At 54.2% G+C, this 27,303-nt stretch overlaps 1 protein-coding gene across 3 annotated transcripts in view; it reads left to right on the top strand.

Annotated features, from left to right (window-relative positions):
• Positions 1 to 27,303, top strand: part of PLXNA2 (plexin A2) — a 128,594-nt gene that overhangs the window by 28,842 nt on the left and 72,449 nt on the right. For all 3 annotated transcript variants that reach the window (XM_074528300.1, XM_074528298.1, XM_074528299.1), the window contains exon 4: positions 15,984 to 16,118. In XM_074528300.1, coding sequence (XP_074384401.1) covers positions 15,984 to 16,118 — 135 coding nt within the window. The remainder of the gene's footprint in view (positions 1 to 15,983; positions 16,119 to 27,303) is intronic.

Genomic DNA, 27,303 nt, shown 5'->3' with positions numbered 1-27,303 from the left:
AGCTCCAAACCCTGCAGCACCTTGGGCAGAGCAGAGGGATCTGCTTTCCCTTGCTCCTGTCTAAACGGGAAATCTGGGTTGTGCTGTTCTCACCTGGCCGTGCTGTTCTCACCTGGCCGTGCTGTTCCTGCTGCCCTGCTGGTGGAAGGGAGGCTGGCAGAGCTGGGCATTGGCCACCCCTGCCAGCAGGAATTGCTTTGTGGGCTCTCCTGGCAGCCCCAGCATTTGGGACACGCTGGTGCACAAGCGTGGTGACAGCTTATCAGGGAATTGTGGTTTGGATTACAGCAAAATCCCAGGATGAGCAAATCCCTGCCTGATGTGGAGGGCTCTGGCAGCCTGGCTGGGGTTCCTGACAGGGAAATGGAGCTGCCAGAAGTTTCGTGTGCCCTCTGGGAACTTTCTCCCAGCTCTCATCCCGTTAGGAGAGCAAAGTGAAAACACTGCACTGCTCCCTCCCTCCTTATTTCTGGGCCTCCCTGCATTTGGATTTTCCATTTCTTGCCTCTCTTGGTGGTGCTGCTCAGTGCTGGGATGGTCCAGACAATGATTTCCCTTGCCCAGGCACTGCTGAAGCTCTTTGTGTGCCTGGGCTGGGGTGGAGACCCCCAAGAGGAGCAGGCAGACCCCATCCCACCCATCCCACCTTGCCGGGCTCTGCTCTCCCTGCCCTGCATTATTCAGAGCCGTGAGGGGATGTGATTTGCATTCCTTGCAGCACCGTGGGATCTCTGATCCCCTCTGGGGGGAGATTACACGAGATTGCAGCGAGGCTGGCAGGGAAATTGCTCCAAATTGCAGCTCTCATGGCAAGGATGTGGCTGTGCACAGAGCGGCTCCCGGGAAGGGAGGGAGCAGAGAGGGACAGGGTGGGACAGGCGGCTCTGGCACCCAGGGACCCCCAGGTGATGCTGCTCCATCAGGGGAGCTGGTCTGAGCAGGGGGGGGCTGCAATGGGCCCAGTGCTGCTGGGTCAGTTTGGGGACAATGTTAACATTGGGGCTCCCCATCCCTGCAGGGGCTCAGGGCCAGCCTGGATGGGGCCCTGGGGAGCCTGGGATGGTCACTAGCATGGCTGGGGATTGGAATGAGGTGATCTTTGGGGTCCCTTCCAACCCAAACCTCTCTGGGGCTCTGGGGAGCCTGGGATGGTCCCCACCATGGCAGGGGGTTTGGAATGAGGTGATCTTTGGGGTCCCTTCCAGCCCAAACCATTCTGGGCTCTGTGAGGTGTGCCAAAGACGAGTTTGCTGTAGATGCAGGCTGTGTTATCTGGCTTTTAGGCAGACACTGGAGAAGCTTTTGTGTGAATGAGAACTGTGCTGCAGCTCCTGACCCCAGCAGGGCCCCAGATCCCTGCTCTGAGGAGCACGGGCAGCCCAGGAGCCCCAGGCTCTGAGGGACGGAGCTGGAGCCACGCGGTGCCTTTGGCTGCAGCCCGGATCAATGGGGAAGGCTCTGCCCCCTCGCTGTGTAAAACATCCAGAGCAAATGGAGAGTGACAGCAAAGGGGTCAGCGCTCTGGGTCAGCACTGAGGTGCTGGAGGAGATAATCAGACCCTTTTCCTTCCAGTTCACTGCCTGCCAAAAACACCGGAGTGCCTCACAAAAGTGCAGGGGGCAACCAAGCGTGAGCACTCAGAGAGGCCAGCACGGGAGGAGCTGCTGTCCCCACCCCAGTGACACCACGAGCAGCTCAGCCCCCTCATTCTGCTCTGCACCAGGGGCTGGTGATGATCTGGGCTCTGTGAGTCAGGGCGTGAAGTGTGAGCCTTGCCCCGCATCACCTGGGAGGTGACAAACTTCTCCGGGATGCTCTGGGAAGTGTTATGTGCTCCCTTCTTAGGATGTTTTGGGAAGTGTTTTGTGCTCCCTTCTCGGGGTGATTTGGGAAATGTTTTGTGCTCTGTTTTGTGCTCCCTTCTCTGGGATGCTCTCAGAAGTGTTTTGTGCTCCCTGGGGCTCAGGGCAGGTGGAAGCAGCCAGCCTGGATTAGCACTGCTGTTAATAGAGCATGAGAGCATCTCTGCTCCCTATGGGGCTGGGCAAAGCCATAAAATGAGGTGATTTAGGAAGGCCAGACCCCACTAACCCTACTCTAAGGGGTTTCTCTCCTGAGCTTTCCCAAAGAACATTTTGGAGTTTGCTGCTGTTTAGTCCAAATCTCCCTCCCCAAACAAATCTTTGGTGCTGATTCCATCTCCAAAAGGCTCCCTGCCAGGGATATTTTGACAGAAAGTGTGATAAAATATAACACAGCAGACACCATCCCCCTTACAATTTATAAGGAATTTTGTAACCAGAGGGGATTCATTCTATATCATGTTACAACACATGGTATGGATCCTGTCCTGCTGCTTGCTGTTCCTTTGCACACATAATGAACAAATCTGCTTGTATCTGAGAAATTCTCGTGGCTGGGTTTGAGCTAATCAAGTTCTCATCTCCCCTCACTTTGTCCCCAGATGATCTCACAGTTATCCCGACTTTCTCAAAAGCACAAAATAAAACACTTTCTGTGAGAGCTGCAATTGCTTTTGACAACTCAATGGCTCTCTGGAATTTGGGAAAACACAAAAAAAAAAAACCAAAAACCCCTCCCAGGCTCCTCAGTTCTGCTCCAGCTCCCTTCTCCATCTCTTCCCTGTCATTTACACCCCTGGAGTGGGAGGGAATGGTGGGAGTGAGATGCTGCTTTAGGAGCTGGCGATAGGTGGGGTTTGGAGGCACGCAGGCGATTCAGCAGGGATAATCAATGGGATTTGGGCATTTTGGGGAATCTGTCTGTGCTGCTCGACGGGCATTTGCGCAAATGCTCAACAGCTTGAGACGGGAGATTTGTTCCCCGCTCCCTCTCCCTGTCAGCTTTTATTTGCCTTCTGTTGCCCTCCCGCACAATCCATAAGCCCTCCTCTTTTGCATGATTGTCTCCATTTGCATTTCCAGCAGATCCACTGACATTTGGCTGGACTCTGGGTGAAACACTCCTTGAAATTAGCCCGCACGTTGAGTTTGTTCTGGGAAGATAAGAAGGGAAGTGGCAGGGGGGCCTGGGGGGGAATTACACATGTGAAACTGCACTGGGAAAAGGAGCACCAACAGCCAGACTGCAGGCCAGCAATATTTCTCTGGGATTTGTTTGGGAAGCAGAATTTGTCACCGTGGGCAATGGACTCGTCTCCCTCACCCCAGTGGCTCCCAATCCCAGCACAAACCCGCCTGAGGAAGCCAAAGGATAAATTGTCTGCTCGCCTGCTCTGGAGCTGCTCTGTAGTGCTGGCAATGTGAGACTGAGGAGGAATTTTAATTTCATGCTGTGTAAGAAGAGCGCATGCAACAGTAGCAGCCGTATGGATTTTCATATGAATAGAGTACAGTGCTCGTGACAGGGCAGCAGTGTTGTCCCGCAGGTTTGCATTCTTCTCCTTTCTTTGCCGTTCTCACATTCCCCTCGCCGTCCACCCATCCCCGCACTTGCTGAAATGGAAAGTATGTCCCTGCCAGATGGGTGCACAAAGTGACGCGCCTGTTTCTCAGTTAGATGGCAATTGGCTTCAGAGACCTTTTGTTGCTTTAATTTCTGTGCAATCCAAGTGCGAGTCTGTTTTGCTTGAGAGGGAACATTTTTTAGCCTGGTGCCTCTCTTGCTCAGCTTTGCGGGGATCTAAGCACGAGCGCTTTGCAGACAGTGGAGCCCATTAATGCTGCTCTGTCTCTAAAATACCAGGACTTGAATCACTCGCTTGGAGGGGGAAGGCAGGTCCTGGGAATGATTGATCCGCAGGGATGGGTTGTGTGGGGCTGGACTGGGTGCTTCTCACCCCTTTCTCCTTCCTGGTGATCTCTCTAGTCCTCACCCAAGAGCTGAAGTCACCTCAGCAGCAAAGAATTTGGTTTGTAAAACGTGTCACGCTTTGTTCGGGGGAGGTTCTGTTTTTATTTGATTTTTAAAATTTGTGTGTTTGTTAGGGAAGGAGCCTGTAGTGATTTTTTTCTTGGGGCTGCTGATCTAATACATTCTGCACAGCCATAAAATATGCTTTAGATAAACTTCTCCTCCTAACATCTGCGAGGAGCAGAGCTCTGCTCGTTTCCATGCTAAAGCGCTCGTTAACGCGCCGGCACATCCCGGGCACGTCTGTCAAACCCAATCAGTTTTGCCAGGTAGGGCAGGTGGATAAATCTGTCTGCCTGCACACGCTGCTCTTTCTGATAGCCCTGCATGGGAGGAAGAGGCATGAATGGGGGAAATCCTTTTCCAGGCTGCTGGGGAGGTGTGTGCACGCGGCGGGAGACGAGCGCAGGAATCGCCGGATTGCCGGAGCCTGGACGCTGGGATGGGGAAGGGTTTGCAGCAATGCAAGTGCTTTTCTCTCCCAGCCTCGTCTGTCCCTGTGACAGCTGCTGGCAGCACGCTGAGCTGCAGCCCAGCAGGGCTGGATCTGGCTCTGAGCATTCCCTGCCAGCCAGCGGGAAGGACAGAGAAACCCGGCGGCGTCTCCAGATGGACCTGCCTGGCCATCATCCTTCACTGGGCTGGGCACGGCCCCAGCACTGCCTCAGTGGCCCTGGATAGGGTGGATATTGGGAGAAGTTTCTTCACTGGAACAGTGGTCAGACATTGGAGCAGCTCCCCAGGGCAGTGGTGGAGTCACCACCCCTGGAAGTGCTCACAAAAGGGACAGAGGTGGCACTGGGACATGGTTTGGTGGCACCAGCTGAAGGCTGGGCTTGATGATCCTGGAGGTGTTTCCCAGCCTGAAGGATTCTGTGTTCCACAGGATGGGGGGACAGCAGCTTTGGCCATGGTCCCCACCCTGGGCACACCCTGGTGACAGCTGTGTCCCAGCAGAGGTGGCAGCTCCAGGCAGTTGGGTTCAAGGTTCTCTCCATGGCTCTCATTGATTCAGCTGCAAGCACATTAAAGAGCCAGCAACAAAGCACACCCATAGTTAATAAAATACAGATTTTCATCTGAAATCATGGCCTGAATCAGCTCCCTAGTGGAGGGAGGGATGGCTGGGGGGGACAGTGAGATGTGTCCTGCCTGGGCACGTCCCTTCACCAAGGACTGAGCTCCACCAGTGCCCCCAGAGAGGGGGAGCAGCCAGCAGAGCCCTGGCGGAGCAGGGCACACCACCAGCTCCGAGCCCTAAAGAACAAGTGCCTCTCTGGATAATTCCAGGAAAATCCCACCAGCCTGCAGGATCACACAATTCCCGCCCAAACAATCTGAGGATGGTGAGCTCCCAGTCAGGTTCAACCGAATAATTCCATGTTGAATGTGGTGAGTTCCTGTGAGGGCTGGTGGGTTCTTCCCCAGGGTAATCCCAGGAGATGCTGCCATGGCCTGAGGAGGGAGAGGCTTCCCCAGGGCACCCCTGAGAGATCCTCTCACCCCCTGAGGAGGGTCAGGTTTGTGCCTGGCAGGAGCTGCCTCTCCTCAGCCCGCCTTAGAGAGGCTGTTGAGAAGCAGTTTCAAGTGCAGGCTGAGAGGGAAGCTAAAGTGACCAATAAAGTCTCTCTTCAGCACTTGTAGAGCCTTTGGGATGCTCTTATAAATCAAAGCCTGCAGGTAGGCTCAGGTGCTGGAGCACAGCAGCACAAACAGCATTAATGAGGCCGTGGAACATCATCCCCACAAGCAAAGGGGAGGGGGGTTCATCTTGCACAGCCTGTGCCTCTAATGATGGTGCAAGTCCTTCAGAAGGAAAAAAGGGACAGTCTGGGGAAAAGGACCTTCTGGGCTGGCTCCTTCCCAAAGATCCAGGAGCTGCTCATGTTGCCTGCCTGCTAATTGGAGTTGGCTGTAACTGATTTAGAAAGCGACGGCCTTAGGGAGCTGAGATTGTTGTTTGTGTTTGTCTGGGATTAAATACAGATGGAATTAAAACGAGGGGGGAAGAAAACCCCACAACAAACCCTCGGCTGCAGGAGGAAGCTTTGATGGAATGAATTCCTGCTGCTGGGTCGGGGTCTCGGTGCCATTCCCATGGAAGCACCGGGGAAACAATGAAAGGGTAGAGGCAGAAATAGAAAGCAAAAAGATGAGTGGACTCTGATGAAAGGAGTCGTATTAATAATGAAAACTGGAGGGTTTGAAGCTGCTTTAGAGTGAATTTTCAAGGCACAGAGCCCCTGGGGAGCAGGTGGAGGCACAAAGCACAGCACTCCAGATGCTCAGAGCAGGACCCGGCTCCCAGCCAGGCTCTGGCAGCACAAACTGCAGGAGGAGACAGGGAAATACCAAAATACCTGCTGGGCTGGGCTGGCCAGGCCATTTTCCTCCAGCACCAGGAAAATTGGGGTCTCATGGCTTGAGGTCACAGCAAGATTCCTTCACAGCTGAGTGCAAGCCATGGCACAAGCAATAAATCACGGCAGTGACAGAGCAGGAGCATCATTAGCAGCTTTCTCTCTGCAGAGGTGTGGGTGTGCAGGGGGCTGTGCTGCTCTGAGCAGTGGGAAAGGAAGGCAAGAAGGAGCTCAGCTCCTGTGACATTGAGCCTCGTGCACAGAGGCTGCTGTGGCTGCCAGCACTGGGAAAATCTGTCCTGGGAGGGAACTTTCCATATCAGCCCTGAGCCTTGGCTCGGCTCGTAGCCCTTGTTTTGAAAGCTTTGGGAACATTTGATACCTGGTCTGTTTTTACTGAGAGCAATTCAAAGAACCCCCCCTTGCTGGAACTGCAGCTCCTGGGGGCAGGGGATGGCAAAGGGCCCCGTGGTGTCCCTCAGGTCACCTCCGAGCTGGCTGCAGGAGACTGAGCAGCTCCTTGTGCCCGTGCTCACAGGGACCCAGGGTGAGGGAAGAGACAGGGTCTGACTCCATGGTTCAGAAGGCTGATTTATTATTTTATGATATATATTATATTAAAACTGTACTAAAAGAATAGAAGAAAGGATTTCATCAGAAGGCTAGCTAAGAATAGAAAAAGAAAGAATGATAACAATGGGGGCTGTGGGATGGTTCTGAGCCTGCTCCTCCTCCCAGGGGGCTGGGGTCTGCACTATCCCAGCCACAAAAACTCAGCCCCTACAGCAGCAGCAACCAAAACTGCCCAAACAGAGACCAAGACCCTTCTACAAAAGCAGAAAAACCCTTTGTGTCCTCCAGACACTCCAACAAATACTCCCACAATGATATCCCTTTCAAGCCTGTGTTTCAGCAGGCTGGTGTTGAGTCTGAAGATGAAGGTGTGGCTGCTGAGAGGTGTCTGGAGTTTGTCACAGGTGAATTTCAGAAAGAAAACAGAAATATTTGACAGTGCCTTCAGCAGCTCAGCTCCTTGTTGTTGGGGATGGATGAAATGGTTAAGTGAAGGTGTCTTCTCTCTGTGCTTTCTTGGTTTCTCTGCCTCCCTGCTGGCACACGCATCCACATTCTCTGTTCCTCTCCCATCTGCTTCCCCTTCCCAAAATTCGAACATTTCACTCTTAAAATTCTGCCTTCATGTATATGAATGAACGAGGAAAATATCACTGCAAGCCACGAGGGCTGGGTGCTGGGATGGGTGCTGGGATGGTTCTGCTCTGCACCACAAACCCCTCGCAGCTCTGGTGGCCTCCAGCCCTGCCTGGTTGTGCTGCTGGTGCTGAGCACCCCCTGTTTCCCCACCAGGCTCTCAGCTGTGCCTCTCAGATGCTGAATTTGGGCAGGCAGGGGTGGTGCTGTCCCAAATCCCGGTGAGAAGGGGGCACCACTCCAACATCAGCAGGGAGGGGCTCTGGGGGAGCTGCTGGCCTGGCTCCATGCCCAGCCCCTGGGGCTGTAACTGGAGCAGCACTGTGGGGAGATGAGGCCCCTGGAGCAGGGCAAGCTTTGAGGGAAGCAGCCCAAAGGACAGCACAGGGGGAGCTGCTCCAGTGTTGAATTACTGAGCCACACACGCAGTGTTTGCCTAACCAGCCAGACCTGAATTGCTGTTCAAACACTGCTCTGCTGCCTGACGCTGGCAATCAGGGAGCTAATTACACTGGATTAGGGTTTTTCTCTTAATTACATGAAAAATTTAGCGCGGCTGATGTTCATGAGGCTGCAGGGGATTAGGGCGGAAGGAAGGCACGTGTTTGTCTGCAGGTCAATGGTGGAGCAGGGCAGGAATGTGCTGGGGCTGTGTCTGTGCCACCCCTGCAGCCAGCCTGGGCCCACTCCTGGGCTGGGGTTGGGAAGGGACAGAGGGACAGGGACAGAGAGATGGGGACAGGGACAGAGAGACAGGGACAGAAGGACAGGGACAGAGGGACAGGGACAGAGAGATGGGGACAGGGACAGAGGGACAGGGACAGAGGGACAGGGACAGACGTGTGCCCTGAGCCCAGCCCAGCAAACCCCACTGCATCCAGGCCTGAGCATCATTCCGTGTGTTGCACACCCAGATTATTCAGAGCCAGCTCATCTGCTTATCTGCTGATTGATGCTGAGATGCTGCAAAGGGCATGTGCCGAAGGCTTAGCGACTTTCAGCGTGGAGATGGAAGAGATTTTGCTTTTTATTTTTATTTTTATCCTTGATCTGCCCCAAAATAGCACTGGGGAAGCAGCTCAGAGGGGCAGCAGGAGCTTTCCTCGCACACCAGGAACCTGAGCTACCTCAAACCTCTGTCTGATGGAGATTGGGGCATGAATGAGCACACAGGGAGAGATTTGGATTTATATTTTAGAGCCTCCCCTCAGGATTCCTCAGTGCTTCCAGGACAGGGAATGCACCAGCCAATGTCCCTGGGCCCAGCCAGCCCTGCTGGCCCTGCCTGGTGCTCCCTGCAGGTGACATTTCTGCATGCCCAGGGATGCTGAACAGCCCCAGACACAGAGCCAGCCCCTGCTGGGGCTTTGCCAGAGCCCAGGCAGGCAGCAGGGCCAGGGGAGAGCTGCAGGCAGCCCTGGGGCACTGCCAGCCTGCCCGGGCTCTCTGTCCTCACACGACCTGCAGACCCAGCCCTTTGTGAGGCTCTGCCCCAATTCACAGCCAGAAAATGCCCATGGCCAGCTGCAGCTCTGCCCCTGTTCCCAGCCAGAAAATGCCCATGGCCAGCTGCAGCTCTGCTGCTGCTGGGCAGGAGGGCCTGGGGGGTGGGAGACACTCATCTCCCTCATCTCCCTCATCTCCCTCATCTCCCTCATTTCCCAGGAGCTGAGCTGAGCTGAGCTGAGCTCGGTAATTCTCTCACATCCTCTGCCCCAGCAAGGTTAGATCTGATCAGTAACACATGACTGGCTCTGCATGCACAAGTGGAACCAAAAATATGCACGGCCCCCTTGTTCACCTGCTGGCTCCTGCCTGACCCAGAGCGGCACAGAACCACCAGGCAGGGTTTATCCACAGCTTTATAAACCCCACAGACAATAAAATGTGGATTCTCTTATTTTCCTTCTGGGTTTGGCCCTCGGCAGCTCCGAGTCTGGCTCGTGTTCCAGCATCCCCGGGAGGTGCTGGGCAGGAAATCGAAGCCATTTCAAACATATTACTTACATGATGTTTTCAAAGAGGAAAGAGAATAATATTTCCTGAGGAACTCTGCGGCTCCCACCTGATCAGCTGGAAGCCGTGGCTTTGGAGAAACAGGGTTTTTTGTGTGGCAATTTTTGACAGTCATTTAGTTTTTCCCTCCTTGGGGAGAATCACGACGCACTGAAGCTCGTTTAGAGCAAACTCCACATTAGACAGTCTTGTCTAAGTGGCTTTTGATGCCATTTTACATGGCCACTCAAGGTCAGCAAAGCAAAGCAAGCAGGACCAATCCCTTCAGCTGTGAAATGCAGAGCTGGAGGAGGATGTTCCTGGGGAGAGAGAGCCTGGCACGGAGCTGTGCAGGATTATTCAGCTGGAAGGGCACAGGTGAGCTGTGGACACACAACACAGATGCAGGGCTATTTTGGGGGCTTTGGGCAAGAGCTGCAAATGGTTTGTGACAGGCAGGTACCTGGTGCCTGCCTCGGCCTGAATAACACCAGAACGACACCAGCTGTGGGCTTGCTGTGGTGTTTGCTGTCCCTCACAGAGCTCAGGCTCAGCACTCAGCCCTGTTCTCCTGTTATTCACTGTTATTCTCCTGTTATTCACTCCCCAAACGTCTCTCACAGCTTCCTCCATCCCTGAGTGTGTCCTGCAGGCGCAGCCAGGCAGTTTTGGGTTTCTGTCCCTCACAGAGCTCAGGCTCAGCACTCAGCCCTGAGTTATTCACTGTTATTCTCCTGTTATTCACTCCCCAAACGCCTCTCACAGCTCCCTCCATCCCTGAGTGTGTCCTGCAGGCACAGCCAGGCAGTTTTGTGCTGCCTCTTGTGTCCCTTTGGGTCCGTCTAACACCGAGCCCAGCTCTGGCTCAGAGCAAAGGGCAGAGAGTGGGGAAAGGCAGGGAATGACCCTGCCCTGGGTTTGTGGCACGCAGAGGGCTCAGGGGCAGCCTGGGCTGTGCCCACCCAGTGCAGCAGGGTGGGCAGAGCCTTCCTGGGGGCACAGAATGGAAGGAGCTTCCCTCGGGATGGGAGGGAGAGCTGGGCCTCCAGGAGAAGACAATGCTGCTGATTTAAAGCACCATCCAAAGCAATCCAGCCTCGCCAGCCCAAATTTCAATCTAATGAATCCATCCCCGGAAGAATACTACTTAATTAATTAGCAGCTCATTTGCATGAGGTGGCATGTTATTAAAGTTGTGCTGCTGCAAGTAGGGCTGTGACAAGGTGTGAGCTGACAGCTTTTCAAATAAAAAGTCTTTTCAAGGAATGATCTCCTGAACTGGCAGCTTTGTTCTGAACGAGCCTCTCTCGTGCAGTAATAAATTAAAGACATGGGGCTGCTGATTAGGCTCTGCATGGTGCCTGTGTGCCACCCTCCCTGCCTCATCCAGAGCAGCTCTGCACGAGGGTGGGAGAGCCTGGAGGAGGAAGGAACCTCTCCAGTGGCAATTTCTCATAGGGGTTTGTCCTGTCAGGCTGTCTGAGCTGTTGCTTCCCCCCAACAATTGGCTCCTGCCCTTCCAGAACCCTGCAGAAAGGCAGCAGGGGATCCTTCTCATCTCTTTCCTCGTGGGAGTGGAATAAATGTTTGTGGAATGTCTTCTCCTGGCAGATCCAAGACTGTGGGTGCCCCCACACAGACAGCGAGGCTGGGGGTCCCTGCCCACCCTGCTCCCTCTCCCACCCCCTGGAACACCGAGGAACAAACCCAGCCCCAGCTGCACAGCCAGGAGAGTCAGAGATCCTGCAAGGCAGGAATTGTCTGAGCCAGGGGCAATTTTAAATTCCCAATTTAGTCCATTGGAAAGGTGGGCTCCAGGTGAGAGGGGACCTGTGTGGCTCTCCTGGGGAGCTGGGGGGTGCTGGGATGATCCGCCAGGGCCTGAAATGCAGACTTTGTGCAGACTTTGTGCAGCCTTTCTCCCCAGGGCTTTGCACGGGCAGCCCCAGCAGTGATTAGTGAGAGTGTTTAATGTTCACTTGGGCAGTGTGAGCTGGGAGGGGATGGATTTGCTCTCAGGAGCTGCTTTGCTCCCAGCCTGACAGCACCATGGGCTCCTGCAGGGACCCATCCATGGAGGCTGTGGGGCCAAGACAAAGGTGGCGCCCACGGGGACAGAGCCATTCCCTCCTAATGTGAGAGAAATGCATGAAGAAAATGTGACAGGAGAGAAAGAGCCTGGCAGAGAGGGAGCCTGCAGGTAATGAAGTTAATTGGATATGCTGATTGGAATGGAATGTTCATGTAAGGTTTGTCATTAGCTTTCTCAGGGACACATCTGTGATTTAAAGGAAAGGCACCCAATGGGGTTCCTGTTGCACTTGAATTCCGAGGGGAGAATTCCCACATGGAGCCCAGTCCCATCCTGCTGCTCCTGCCTGCAGGGAAGGCTGGATGGGGACATGGGGAGGGATCCTGCAGGGGCCTGGAAACTTTTTGGGTAATAATTTGCAGTTCCAGATGTGGATTCTCCTCTCCTGGATGTTGCTGTGGGGGTCTGAGGATGCAGGACGAAGAGAATCATGCAGGGCCAGATTTCACTTCAATGCCATTACAAAAATCAGCAAGTTCAGGCAGCGCCTGCTGCTCCTGGCACTGGGGATCCTCTTAGGAACCCCTCCACTGCCTCCCTGGTGTTTCCACATGGAAACCAGAGTGCTTTGGGACCATGAGGCCCCTGCAGAGGTGGGGAGGAGTCAATGGTGGCCCCGCTGCAGGACCCAGGTTGGGCAATCAGCCCCTCATGCTCGGGCTTATTCAGCTGTTTTCCCTGGCACCAGGAATTCCACCCTGAGTCAGCCTGCTGGAAACACCCCTAATGCAAACAGACAGGTAATTTAATCACGGAAAGTTCCTGCGAAGAGATTCGATGTCTCCTAATGGGAGCCTGCTGGGGGGAATGCAGAGCTATCCCAGCACCGGCACTGCCGGGGCACAGCACCTGGGGGGAACTTTCCTGCACGAGGTGTGCGGGAGCTTCATGTCAGATTAGATCCGTGAGTGGCTCCTACACGCTGCCACAATGTGGTATTTGGCTAATCTCTGCTGATAAAGCCCAGCTTAGCCTGCAGCTGCATTGTGGGGGTATTAGAGAGCTCAGTGTGAGCTCTGCAGGGCTGCAGCTCCTGCACCCAGCACATCCTGCTCCTCCATCGGGCTGCCCTGTGAGCTGGGATGAGTTTGGATTTGCAGATTATGTCAGTAGGCACTTCTCAGCAGAGATTTGTAAACACCCAGCAGGAGGGACGGGCTGGATGTGGCCCGGGCAGCTCCTCGGGTCCCTGTTCCGAGTGTGGCAGCCCATGGCGTGTCCTCCTGGGCTCTGCTGCCCCTCTGATCCCTGTTTCCAGCTCCTGAGGTGCCTCTCCCACCCCTGTGCTCCATCCATCCCCACCCTCTTCCCTCTGTGTCCCTCTCCTGATCCCTTCCACGGCCATCACCCTGTCAGGAGAAGGGTGGGGACAGGAGCAAATGGGACTGGGGGATCCCAGCCCACCCCTGTGCTCCCCTGTCCCCTAGGGCCGTGCCAGACCAGCCCTGGATTGAGGGTGAGCCCTGGAATGGGATAAACCCTGAATTGGGGATGAGCCATGGGTTGGAAGTGAGCCCTGGATTGGGGGTGAGCCCCAGATTGGGGAAGAGCCCTGGACTGGATTGGGGAAGAGCCCTGGATTGGGATGAGCCCTGGATTTGGGGAAGATCCCTGGTTTGGGGATGAGCCCTGGATTGGGGATGAGCCCTGGATTTGGGATGAGCCCGCAGGTGCAGGGCTGGTCCCACCCCTGCTCCAGAGACAGCTCAGGAGCTGCCAGGCCCCAGCAGGGCACCCACACGTGAGGCAGAGGAATGATTTCCCTCCCCAAACGTCAACAAGAGGCTTTCTGCTGTGTGAGATGATCCCTTTCTTCCTCCCCGGCCGCAGGAATCATCGCTCTCCTCTCTGACATCATCATTTGTTGCCATGGAAACCGAGCCCTGAGCTGGAGATGCAGTGGAGCATCCCGGTGTCACTGGGTGCCCTCGGCCTGGGCTGTGGCCAGGGGGCTCTGGGGCTCCAACACCCACCCAGGGAGGCTCTGCTGTCCCCCTGTCCTGTGCCCTGGGCACAGAATCCCTGAGAGCCCCAGGGCTGCTCCCTGGCCATTGTGGGGGCAGGAGGGCGCAGGCAGTGCCAGCACCCCGTGCTGTGCCCCAAAACTCCATCCCGGGCACCAAACCCATCCCAGGCACCAAACCCATCCCAGGCACAGCTCCGAGCCCTCAGCCGGGCTGCAGGGGCACTCAGCGCTGCCTCCAGCCCCGAGCTGCAATTCCCAGTTGGAATTGGTCTGCACCAGCCTTGTCCAGTGGTATCTCTCTTTATTAGCCCTGTCTGACCTCATTACTAGAAAGAAGCTCAATTTACCGAGCTGCTGGTGCCCTGAGGGAGCTCTGGAAAACAGTTGTTTTTCACAAAGGCTGCTGATCCTTCATGTCCGGGCTCCCATTCCTGTCTGGCCATTAATCAGCCCTTTGTACGGTGGCTGTGGAGCCCTGGCAGCCCCGCGTTCCTGCTCTTTATTCCTGGGTGATTTCTGTCCCTCTGTCCCCGCTGCAGCATGGGTGACTCCGGTGGCAGCACCCAGTAAGGCACTGGGCTCATACTGGTGTGGCTCTGCCTCTGATTCCTGGTATTTCACTGGGGCTGGGACAATCCTAATTCTCACAGGTGGAATTAAAGCAGGGTTTGACCTGCCTTTTGGGGGATTTTGCTTTCTCTGACCTTCTGCCTTTTGGGGGATTTTGCTTTCTGAAAATTCAGGGCTTTCGAGGCAGGCTTGGGCTGGCAGCTTAATCCTGCCAGGGGTTCTGTGCCTGGCTGTGGGTGTTCCACAGAGCACTCACATTCCCACCTGATGTCCTTCTGTAGCACTGAACGCTCGGGAGGTAAAGGGGAAAAGAGAGAAATGCAGGAAATGAATGTGTTTGTGTGTATCCAACATGTCTGTGCATGGCAGGAGGCACCGGGGCCCTTTCCAAGGGGAGGATTTATTTGGAGAGGGTGCAGAGGAGTTTCTCCCCTGGTATTTCCAGCTGGGGTGGCTCATTTCTCAGCTAAACCATAAGATTTTTAACAATCTGCTCTCTTGGCTTCTGGGAACATGCATCAGAAAAAAGAGCCAGCCCTTTCTGTGCCAGTCCTGCCTCTTCCGAAGGTTTGGCCTTGGGGTTTTCCTGCCTTTTGCTCCGTTGTGCAGCCAGGCAGGGAATTTCGGGGTGGCAGAAAGGGCCGGGGCAGCACAGCCCGGCGGGAGCCGATGGCACCTCTGCGATAAGGAGTTTGCCTAGGGCCGTGTTCCTTCTCCTGGAGGGGCGGTAGGCGCATCCCGACAATTCCCGGCAATTCCCGACAATTCCCGACAATTCCCGGCTCATTCCTGGCAATTCCCGGTACATCCTTGGCGCATCCCGGAACATTCCCAGCACATCCCCGGCACATCCCAGCAATTCCCGGCTCATTTCTGGGACAATCCCGGCAATTCCCAGCAATTCCCGGCTCATCCCTGGCAATTCCCCACACATTCCCGGGCCATCCCGGCAATTCCCAGTACATCCTTGGAACATCACCGGCTCATTCCCGGCGATCCCCGGCTCATCCCCGGCTCATCCCCGGCCCATCCCCGCTGTCGCTGCCCGCCCATGGCTCCCCCAGCCCCGTTCCCACCCCGCATCTCCCCAAACGCGCAGATCCTGGTGGGAAAGGCAATGTCAGGAGTTTGTTTCTCCCGCTGCCCTCCCCGCGCACAGCCCCCGAGGCCATCAATTATTAACTCGGGCAAGAGAAGGCGGCGTTTCCTCCGCAGCAGCGGCTGCTGGCAGGGATGGGGCTTGTCACAGCCCGGGCAGGTTTTCCTGCGGGAGCAGGGCGGTGTTTGGGAGGGATGGAGGGATGCTTGGAGCGTGTGGTGCTGTGCCAGAGCTCTGCTCGCTCAGCACGACGGGCTGGGCTGGCCTTGCCTCGCTGAACCCTCCAGGCAGGAAAGTGGCAGCAGCATCCCCAGGTTTTAAGCAGGGATGATGCTCCAGGAGGATTCCGTGGCAGGAAGAGGTGGTGGAGATTATCCAAGTGTCATTCTATAGGTGTCTGGAGAATTAAAATATACCTCTGCAGTATCTTGGCTTTGCTGTTGGCTGTAGAGTTTTGTGGTCTCCTTTCAGGTTTATTTTAGAGAGAATCTTAAAAGTTTACAGTTTTCCTTCCCCCTGGATGGTCAATCATGGCTCACTGGAGGTCTCTGTGCTCGCCTTGCAACCACAAAACTCTCTTATTATTTCTCCTGGAGTGGAGAAATCACACTGCCTGCAGTGGAGACAGAACCTTCGCTCCAGCTCCTGCTCCCACTCTGCCCTGTCTGCAGTCCAGAGCTGAGATTTTTGGATTCATTCCTTTCCCTATCTTGTCCCCCTCTTCCCTCACCCCAAAACAAAGGCAGGATTTGTCAGCTGTGAGTGCCCCTGACCTGTGTGTGTGTTTTGCCCTGCAGATCCGGGCGGACGGGCCGCCCCAGGGCGGGATCCAGTACGAGGTGGTGCCGGTGTTCAAGGACGGCAGCCCGGTGCTGCGGGACATGGCCTTCTCCATGGACCACAAGTACCTGTACGTCATGTCAGAGCGCCAGGTGAGTGCCTGCTGCCCTGCCCGGAGCATCCCTGCTCCTTCCCTCAGCACTGTGCTCTGGAGATCAGCCCCGAGGGGCTGCATGGGGATAAGGGCTTGGAGCGCCAGGAGCAGCTTGGGGTTTTGTGCCCCTGAGCAGAAATTGGCATCATTGGGGGAGAGCTGGACCTGCTTGTTCCTGGCTGGAAGGGATGGGAACTGAGCTGGTTTGGGGCTCTGAGCTGTTCCTACCTCGGTCATGAGCCACAGGGGTTCCTTGGTTAAAAAGTTATTTGAAAACAAGGGAGAAATGTTTGAGGAGAGGGCAAAGGCTTCTCCCCACTGAAAGCCTCGAGTGAGTGAACCCCTGAGGCTGAGGAAGGCATTTTGTGCCTGTTGGAGACACTCAGGGACAGACACTTGCATGAGCAGCCACAATTTCAGATCCCATCCAGCTCAGGCTGGATAATGAGATCTGTGCAAACTTTGCAATTGAATTATTTTATTCAAATGTTAATGCTTGGTCACTGTGCAGGAGCCACGTGCTGCCCATGCTCCCAGCAGGGAGGAAAGGACCCAGTGTGGAACTCAAACAGTTGAGGAAGTGTTTTCATTAGGAGCAAAGTCCAGGGGGAATGCCTCTAACTCATCTTTTATGAGGCAAGAGCGTCTTAATATTCATCAAAGCGCTAATTTGCTTAATTGTGAAACAAAAAGATGTGAAGAGAATTAGCAAATAATAGAATATTCCTGGAACGTTAATTCCATTTCCAGCCACGGCTCTGCCTTGGGGAGACTCCAGGAGCTGGGGGCTGCTGCTTCTCATTCCTTGCAGGCTTTGCCACAGGATTTGCCTGTTGCCCTTGCAGCAACGCGTGCTCTGGGTCCCAAAATGCAGCAGCCCATGCATATGGATCTGTCAGCTCCTGTGGTGACCCCAGTGCCCCCACCCTGCAGTGTGATAGGTCAGCAAAGTGCAGCCAAGGAGATATTGTTCCCTGGTTCTCTATAAAGGAGGCTGATGATTGAAAAGGGGTCAGCACCAAGGGGAGGAGGGAGGTCCAGCAGCCCCGGAGGACTGAGGCTGTAAATGGTGAGAGGAGCCCTCAGAAGGACTGAGAATACACAGCAAAAAACGGGCTCTGAGGGCTGGAAATGGAGAACAAACCGAGATTTGCCACAGCAGAATGCCACAGAGAGCAGCTGCTCCTGGCAGGGCTGTGCTGCAGTAAACGTGGGGGGAGGATTGCTCAGAGCTGGGGTTTGATATCTGAGACAGATCCAGGCCAGGGCTGTGTCCACACACAGCCCTTGAGAATGGCTGAGGTTGTGGAATTCACCTGGGGAAGGTGCTGGTGCTTGTGCAATCACCTGCAGAAGGTGCTGGGGGTTTGTGAATTCACCTGGGGAAGGTGTTGAGGGTTTCTGGAATTTACATGGGGAAGGTGCTCCCCAACAGCTGCTGGCACATCCTGAGCCCCTCTGGGCATGGGGACAGCCCTGGGATGGGGTCTGGGGGCAGCTCCAAGGCCTGGGGCTGTGGGGATGAAGCTGTGGGGATGGAGCTGTGGGGATGGGGCTGTAGAAATGGATTTGTGGGGCTGTGGGGATGGAGTTGTTAGGATGAGGTTGTGAGGATGGACCTGTGGGGATGGGACTGTGGGGATGGGGTTGTAGGGATGGGGTTGTAGGGATGGGGTTGTAGGGATGGAGCTGTGGGGATGGGACTGTGGGGTTGGGGTTGTAGGGATGGAGCTGTGGGGATGGAGCTGTGGGGTTGGGGTTGTAGGGATGGAGCTGTGGAGATGCTTCCCACAAAGGACGGAGGGAGCTCCTCGGCACGGAGCCCAGCTCCCTTCTGTGCAGGCAGCAGCCAGGACCAGCTCAGTGCAGAGCTGCAGGGAAAAGAGCCTCTCCCTGCTCAGCTCTGGAGCTGTGGCTGCAGGCACAGCCCTTCCCCATCCCCTGGCTCCTGTCCCAGCCCTGTCTGTGCTTTGCTCCAGTTTTTTCCTCCCTCTTTTTTCGAGCTCTCCCTGAGCCTTTCATGTCTCGCTGCCAACTCCTTCCAAAGCAGAATATTTGACATTTGATTTCACTCCCACAAAGCACAGAAGCAACAGTTGCACAGCCCGATCCGGGGGAGAGAGGAATAAAGAAACTTTGCTTCCAGGCACTCGGGGGCTCTTGAACCACTCGGTTTAAGGGTGGTTATTAGGAGCTCTTTCAGGTTCCCTTCTTACAGCACCTGCTTTCAAACACTCACAGGGGAAAGGAGAAGTGGCTCTGACACTATTTAAAGCAGGAATTCATTGCTCAGTGTTGGTGGAGCAAACAAAGCCCATTTCTGCACCCAGGCTGGGCAAGGCTGGGGAGAGCTGGCTGGAGATGGAGATGATGGAGATGGAGATGATGGAGATGATGGAGATGATGGAGATGATGGAGATGATGGAGATGATGGAGATGGAGATTATGGGGATGATGGAGATGGAGATGGAGATGATGGGGATGATGGGGATGATGGAGATGATGGAGATGGGTGGCATTGCAGGAGCTTTGTGGGGTTCCAGGGTGGGAATAGCACTGAGTCTGGCAGGTGCTGGCAGAGCTAATCACCCCAAAATCCCAATTTTTATTCACCATGGGTTCTGTGGTGGGAGAACCATCACAGCCACAGTGAGGGGACCATGGCTCTTCTCAGCCACTGCCCAGGATAAGCTGCTTAATTTTTCACAGACAATTTCAATTAACAGTTTCTACCAGGCAAAAAAACCCAAACAAAACAAACAAAAAACCAAAAAAAAAAACCAAAAAAAAAGAAAAAAAAAGGTATTGACATGGAATTGGTTGCTGCTTCACTGGTGATACACGAGGTGCACCCAGGGCTGATCAAACAGCAGGTGAGGGGTTAAATGGCAATGTTTGACAATTGTGGGGCCAGCAACGCCCCTGATTTAAAAATCCCCATTTTGTCACAGAGCCCTCACCAACACCCCCTGCACACGCAGAAAATCTTCTCTGCTCTCCCCCTTGCAGAGGGAAGGGCTGAGGCTCCCACAAGTGCTGCTGGTGCTGAGCAGAAGTGGCTCTGTACTTCAGCCCAGCAGCATCAATTGTCCGGCTGTCAGTTGGGTTTCCTCAGTGTGTGCAAGCTCCAGCCCCATCAATCCTTGGGATGAGGGTGCTCTGGTGGCCCCAGGGCTGCAGGAGCCCCCTCTGCTCCCCCTGGCAGGGCTGTGGGCATTGTGTGAGCGTCAGCAAAACCGGGGCCAAAGATTTTCACAGCTCTGACAGAAGGAGGAATTTGGTTATTTTTAAAGGCAGGAGTGAGAGGAGCTCGATCAAACCCAGGGCAGGGATTGCTGGCTCCAAAAGATTTCAGTACCTAATCAAAGGTTGCAGACGTGGAATTTAAATCAGCAGGATGGAAATGGTGGCTGGGAGGAAGTTCCTGTGTTAGGGGTGAGGAAAACATCCCAGGAGGGTCCTTTCCAGCCCAGCCTGGGCATCAGGGCTCCTGGCAGGTGGGAGCTGCAGGGGCAGAGGAGCTGGTGCTGAGCAGGCTCTCCCTCTGCCCTCACTGCCTCCTCCCTGCCCAAAAACAACTGAATTTTCCATTCCTTATTTCCCAGCTCATGATCCCTCAGTTCTGGTGCTCCTCAGGTGGAACCCCAGGTGAGGTGAGGTGCTGGGGGAACAGCAGCACCTTCCTCAGCAGGCAGTGCCCAGGTGCTGTAGGTGCAGAATTCACTTTGCAGAACCATCCTCCACAATCCCTGCTGCCCCATGGGCTCAGGAGATGCTCCCAGCCCAGCCATGGTGAATTCAGGCACAGGGGAGGATTTCCCTGTTCTGAGGGGTGGAACAGAGCAGGCTCCTGCTCTGGGAGCCCCAGCACTCCCCAGGCAGAGATGAGAGCCCAGAACCACCCCGTGAACACCAACAAAGCCAGCAGAGCCCTGAGGGAGCCCCTGCTGCTCCAGGCAGTGCTGGATGTGCCCTCTGGGGCTTCGGAGGGCACAGGTTTGTGTTCTTTGATGGAATCACAGAACCACAGAGCGGTTTGGGTTGGGAGGGTTCAGATCTCATCTCAGCCCACCCCAGGCTGCTCCCAGCCCTGTCCAAACTGGCTTTGAACTCTGCAGGGATGGGGCAGCCACATCTCCTCCTCCTTTATTCCCAACCTGTTGCTTTTCCACGGGCTGAATTCCCCCTCCCTCTCCACATCCATCACCGTGGCTTTAGGTAAAGAAATTGTCTTTTAGCCTGCTCTGGGAGCAGTGAAATATTTGCTTTGCAAGTGCCCCTGTGCCAGGAGCTGCAGCTCTCCAGGGATAATTTGTTGTGCATTCCTCTGCCCTGTAACCCCCAGAGGCTTCAGTCTCCTGTGCAAACTGCTTTGCTTTGCTTTGGGATGAATTTTCTGGATGCTGAGGGAGGGGGAGGCAGACAGGAGCTGCCCCGATGATTTAGGAGAGATTGGATTGGGTTGGAGTGAGGGCTGAGAAAAACAGGGGAGCACATCAGTCCTGGAGCCTGAGCAGGGCTGTAAATACCAATGGTGTCCTGAGGAGAACTGAGAAAACATGATAAAAAATGCACGAGGCGTGGATAAAAGGGTCTGCAGTCATCAGGAGGGAAAAAAAATGAACTGATTAAATTTTTAACTACATTATCTGCTAGTTGAACAGCCAGTTAGCTGGACATAATCTCAGCAAACTTTGAGCACTGGGAGAAGGGCTCGGCTGGATCCCACCAGGGGTGTCCAAAATCCTTTCTCCCCTGAGAGTCCCTCCACCTGCTCATGGGCTGGGACAGAGAGGAGCTGGATGGGCACAGGAGCCCCTGGAGAGGAAGGACTCTGCCCCTGGAGTGTGTGCACAGCTCCTCCTCCATCCTCCCAAAATTCCCGACCTCAATTAGGAATAATTAAGAAATCCCGCCAAAAACTTGTCTGCTCTCATTAACAATACCTGGCTGCCAGGGAGGATGTGTTAATTACCACGGATTGCCCAAAAAGCCGAGCCCGGGCAGGTGGGGCCCTGCTGGGCTCCTGCTGCCAGCACATTTGTCAGCCCTGCTGGGGCTCACCTGTCCCAGAGCTCCCCCAGCCCCAGGGATGTCTGTCCAGACCCAAAATAAACCCAGGCAGCTCCTGTGAGGTGAGGAACCCTTGGAGAATGAACTTTGCTGGAAGAAGGGCTGGGGGAGGCGTTGGTGTGAGCGGGGGTCAGTGGGTTTGTTTTTCCTGCATGAGTTATGTCGCAGACATTGCCCGTGCGGTTGTTCCTTTCAAGTGCTGCCTGCCTTTGCCTGCAGTTTGTTTGTTTTGCTTTGGTTTTTTCTTTGTATTAGGGCTGTTTCTTCCCCTGCCAGTCACAGCCACAGGGTTCCCACGTGTTTGCTTCGGCATTTGCTTCCCTTTCCAATTCCTCCCCTTCTACAGAGCCATTGTTTCATTTCCATTCCAGCCACCACAGTCCTGAGGTATTTCTAGAATTTCCCTTACGGGCACAGAGCCTCAGCTCCCCAGGGCTGCAGGGTCTGCAAAGGAGCTCTGATGTCCCTCCAAATCTGGTGCCACCATCCCTGCTCCATCCTGAGGGAAGCTAAGCCCATGGACTCCCAGAATTTTTTGGGTTGGAAAGGACCTTAAAGCTCCACTGGAAGTGGACAGGGACACCTCCCAGTCCAGCTCTGTGGGTGATGCTGGTTTTCAAGGCTGGGTTTGGAATGCTGCAGGATTTCCTGTCTGGATGGACAGACAGACAGACCCAGGTCCTCCTTACCAGCCGCAAAAGGAGAGAGCTGTGTTCCCAGGGGGGAAAAGGCCTTGAAGGAGAGATCTGAAATACCACACTCAGTGCTCAGTGATGAGATTTAAAACCAAATTTGGATTATTTTTCCCTTTTAAAGTTCCCCTCGTCCCCCATCCCCTGCTCCTGGAATAGTTTGTGGAGAGGAGTTTGGGGGTACTGAGCCAGCGAGGCCGGGAATTGCTCACATCAGGCTCCAGCAGAAAGGAAACATAACTCACAATATGCTGAGGGGAGCTCTGAAATTGCACAAATTATTCTATTTTATACTTTAATTAGTTCGAATTAGCAGTGGGAATAGATGCATAAAATGATCCAGCGAAGGGTGAAATGGAAAAAGGGCTGTGGTGTGGAGGATCCTTTATTGTGGTGGGGTTTGTGCACTCCGAGTGCAGGAGCTGCTCCTGCTGGATCCCTCCATCCACCTCACCCCTGGCAGTGTCCCAGGCCAGGCTGGACAGGGTTTGGGACAGTGGGAGGTGGCATGGTGGCACTGGAAGGTGACCCCATGGCAGGGGTGGCACTGGAGGGGGTTTAAGATCTTTTCCAACCCAACCATTCCTGGGTCTGATTCTGCCAAGTTCAAGCTCTGTCCTGTGTTGTTGTTCATATTTCTGTTATCACATTTCCAGAGTCCCACACCTTCTGGGTGGTTTTCTCACATGCAGCTCTTCACAGCAGTGCTGCTCCTGCTGCTCCATCAGGGCTCCTCCAAGGCTCTCCCTGCCGGGTTAACCCACCCCCTTTTATCCCAGTTACCTTCATCAGCCACAGCTGCGGCCCAATTAAGGACATCACAGCTGCCACCCATTTAGAGCAACTGGGACCTACCGGGGCAAGGCCGATATACAGATATTCAAGCACTATATTTCCCCCTTTTCTTTTACTTACACATATCCAAGCACAATACAGATATTTTACTAGAACTCAAAGGCCATCTCTACTATACATCCCCCTTCTCTTTTACTTACAGGAACAGATTTTACATGGACATATTTACATATTCTACAATACATATCTCTACTGTGACTCAGAGGCCACATTACAGTACATACATTTTCCCGTGACTCAAAGACCACGTACAACTCACACAGCTCCTGGCTCAAAGGCCAGATTCTTCACAGCTCTTGGCTGCCTTATCCACAGCTCCTGGCTCAAAGGCCATCCACAGCTCTTGGCTGTCTTATCCACAGCTCCTGGCTGCCTTATCTCTGCCAACCATCACGTCGGGGTCACCACTTGTTGTAATCTTCGCTGCCGTGTTGTTCTTCCCTCTCTGCTGGGGCTCTTCTCCATTCTCTGCAGCACAGTCCTTCATGTCTTCTCAGGGGCTCCTCTTGGGCTCTTGACCCACCCCTATTTATCTCAGTTACCTTCACGAGCTACAGCTGCTGCCCAACTAAGGACCCTGCAGCTGCAGCTCGTTTGGGGCAACTGGGAACCACACAGGTCTTACAATACAACATATATTCAGGCCCCCACATTTCCCCCCTTTTCTTTTAACAATTATAATATGCATACAGTCCCAGCTCTCAGGCTGCCACAGCTCTCGGCTGTCTTTCTTCTCTAGTCCCAGCTCTCAGGCTGATATTCCAAAGTCCCAGCTCTCAGGCTGCCTCAGCTCTCGGCTGTCTGGGGGATCCCATACCTTCTTGTGATGTTTGGCTGTGCGTTCTTCATCACGTCGGGGTCACCAGTTGTTGCAATCTTTGCTGCAGTATTGTTCTTCCCTCTCTGCTGGGGCTCTTCTCCTTTCTCTGCAGCACAGTCCTTCCTTTCTTCTCAGGGGCTCCTCCTGGGCTCTTGACCCACCCCTATTTATCTCAGTTACCTTCACGAGCTACAGCTGCTGCCCAACTAAGGACCCTGCAGCTGCAGCTCGTTTGGAGTAACTCGGACCCACACAGGTCCCACAATACAACATATATTCAGGCCCCCACAGTCCTGCAGTGTTTCCCTTGGATCAGGCTTTGCCTGGTCTCCTCAGAAGCCTGGGACAATGTGGCACTTTGCAGGTGGCTCTGTGGGCTGGGGGAGCAGCTGAAACCCCCCCAGCATTGCCCTCTCCAGGCTTCCAGCTCCTGCTTGGACTCAATCTGAGCCTCAAAGGGGCAGAAGGATTTCAGAGTTCAAATCCACCCTGACTCTTAAAGCCTTTGCTTTTTTCTCCTTTTCCCCTGAACATGCTGAAAAATGCCCCCAGATGAGGTGGAACTTGACTCAGGCTCCTGCAGTCTCCAGATAGGTTAAAAATTATGGATGTGCCCCAGGGAAAGTGGCTGGAATGGCCTTGCAAGCTGGGACTAAATATAAAAGTTAATACTGGTTGTAAAGCAGGAAAAAACAACTTTTTGTGAGGTTTGCTCTTGCTCTCCCTCCTCCTCCTCCTCTAGAAAAATATTTCCCATTATAACTTTGCTGTGGCAAGAAGTGTTGATATTTTCTGGAGGGAGGTGCATGGATTGCTCAGGGATGATCCTGGAGAGCACATTCAGCACCCAAATGGGAATTCTGAGCACCAACCTTGGGGCAGATCCTAAACAAGAACCCCTCTGGCCTTGGGTGTCCCTCGGTCCCCAAGGTCCCTCCAGCCCCATCCCTGTGCTGTTCCAGGGAGCCACTTGATAACTGTGGCATTTCTGCCTGATGCTGGGGAGGGGAGGCAGCTCCATCAATAACCCTGTATTTATTTGAGCAGCGAGCAGGAATGTGCCTGGCAGACTAAACACTGCCTGCTCCCCCTGCCCCAGCCCTGCCCAGGGCCCTGCCAAGAGTTCTGGGGGCCAGACAGACAGGGGGAGCAGCAATCCCGGCCTGGAGCTTTCTGTGTGGGTGTTAAAGAAATTATTTTTATTGTAATCAAGCCTGGAACGTGCTGCTCACACAGGGGGATTGTTGTTTTCCCTCTTCATTTTCCCTCTGCCTTTTCCACCGGTTTCTCTGCAGCAGCCCCCACCAGGCTGTGAAGGTTTTGGTCTCCACTCCCAGATTTGGGAGATGGAGAGGTAATACCAGTTTTTAGATCAGGATTGAAGCATAGAGGTGCTGTGTGACCTGTCCTAAGTGACACAGGAAATCTGGGAGAGCCCCCAGACCCTCAGCCCCACAGCCATTCCTCACTCCTGTCCAGGTTGATGCTCCCACGAGATGAAGGAGGGAAGAGAAGGCCCTGGGTGTGGTTTGCAGTGCCAGATTGCTTATAAAGACCCATAAATCCAGGCATCACCTTCCCACCTGCAGCTATTCCTGTGCACTCCTTGGAGTGAGCTTTTAGAATGGGTAAATGCCCGTGAAAAGCTGATCCCAGTGCACCAGTGCTGGTTTTCCCTTTCAAACTGCTGGGCAGGGCAGCACGGGGGGCTGCAGGACCTGCAGAGCCCACCCTGGCTTGGCAAGGCTCCAGAGATGCTTTCAAATAAATGAATTAAAAGAGCCTCCAGGAATCCCATCCCAGCAGTGGAGGAATGGGGAGGTTTGGAGAGGGATGGGCACAAAAAGGAGCCCCAGGCACTGAGGGGCTCTCAGCTGCTGAGGTGGCTGGAGAAGATGGGGCTGGTGGAGGTGGAATGAGATGAGCTTTAAAGTCCTTTCCAAGCCAAACCATTCCAGGATTCGCTGATCCTAAGGCTCTCAGAGGCTGGGTGCTGCCTTTTGCTTTGTTAGTGACACCCTTCATGACCCTGCTGTGGCCTCCAGAGCCAGATCAAAACCAAACTGGCCAAAATCCCTGGAGATTCAGGGCAGGATTTGGTCAGGGGTTGCTGCCTGCCTGGTTGGAGCTGAGGGGAGCAATCTTCCCCAATCTGTTGGAGTGATCCCAGCACTGGGATCAGGGACTTCTCCTTTGCCTCCTGCCTTTGTTTTGGGCTTTTCCCCATCCATTTAAGTGATTTTCCCCATCCATTTAAGTGACTCACAACTGCCAGTGCCTTGGGTGCTATTAACACCTCGCTAAGAACTGCATCTCAGTATTTTTATTTTCATTTTCTTCGGGAAGGAAGCAGGGGAAGGCCAGGGGTTTAACAATAACCCCTCCCTGTGTGGCTGGGCCTTGGAGCCGACAGCGCTGCCCACAAAAACAATTCGCTCAAAAATCCATCCAAAAAAGAGCTGACCACACTTTTATTTGGAGAAGCCGTGCCAGAAACAGTATTCCCGTGCCTGCAGAGAGGAGGGGGCAGGCTCCAGGCACTCAAAAACAAGCTGGCTTTTTCCATTTTAGGCCCTTGCGTGGTCCAGGCTGGTGGCCTGGGCTCCAGCTCGTCCCTGGCACCTCGTCCAAGCAGGATGCTGGAGGAAATGTTGGATTTGTGGAAAAATCTCCATAAGAGGCAGCACTAGAGGGGTGGGATTTGGTTTAGCCTTGTTTGGGGGATGCAGCCACCCAGAACAGCCAGATCCCACCCAAAAAGGACCTGATCCCTCAAAGGGAATAAGGGGATGATGGAATCACAGAATTCCCCAAGCTGGGAGGCACCCACAGGGATCACTGAGCCCTGGCCTTGCTTAGGACACCCCAAAACCCCATCCTGTGCCTGAGAGCAGTGTCCAAATATTGAGTTTTGGCTATTTTAGGGGTGTTTTAAGCCATGAGCAGGATTCTGAAGCCATAGCACCAGAATGTGGGGTTTTGTGCAGGGTTTATGTGGGTTTGTGGGGGTTTTGTGTGGGGTATATGTGGGTTTCTGTGGGGTTTTTGTGGGGGGGTTCTGTGTGGATTTGTGTGGTTTTTGTGTGGGTTTTTGTGTGGGTTTTTGTGTGGGTTTTGTGGGGGGTTTTTGTGTGGGGGTTCTGTGTGGATTTATGTGGTTTTGTGTGGGGTTTACGTGGTTTGTGTGGGTTTCTGTGGGTTTTTGTGGGGGATTTCTGTGGGTTTTGTGTGGCTTTTTTGTGGGTTTGTGTGAGGTTTATGTGGGTTTGTGTGAGGGATTTTGCATGGGGGATTTTGTGTGTGGGGTTTCTGTGTGGTTTTGTGTGGGGTTTCTGTGTGGTTTTGTGTGGGGTTTCTGTGGGGTTTTGGTGGGGTTTGTGTGGGTTTCTGTGGGGTTTCTGTGGGGTTTCTGTGGGTTTGTGAGGTCGCCCCGATGGCACCAGGGTCCCAGCACTGGAGGGTGGGGACAGAGGCACAGGAGGCTCCCCTGAGCTGCCCGTGGTTATTGTCTTTGGGCGCAGGGCAGGACGGGCAGGCTCCAGGCTGGGCTGTGTAAATCTCGTTAGAAAGCCATTCCCAGCTAATGAAACCCTGGGAGAGAGGGATTTGGCTCCCCAGCCCTCAGCTGGAATAAATCCATCTCCAGTTGGTGTGTGGGCTGCTCTGCCCTCTCCCCCCAGCACAGGGGCAGCAGCACTTGGTGCATCAGCACCTCCGTAATGGCAGATGATAATTATCTGCTC

Source organism: Zonotrichia albicollis, chromosome 28, assembly GCF_047830755.1.
Source record: "Zonotrichia albicollis isolate bZonAlb1 chromosome 28, bZonAlb1.hap1, whole genome shotgun sequence".
Taxonomy (NCBI): domain Eukaryota; kingdom Metazoa; phylum Chordata; class Aves; order Passeriformes; family Passerellidae; genus Zonotrichia; species Zonotrichia albicollis.
This window is presented reverse-complemented; position numbering and strand designations above follow the sequence as displayed.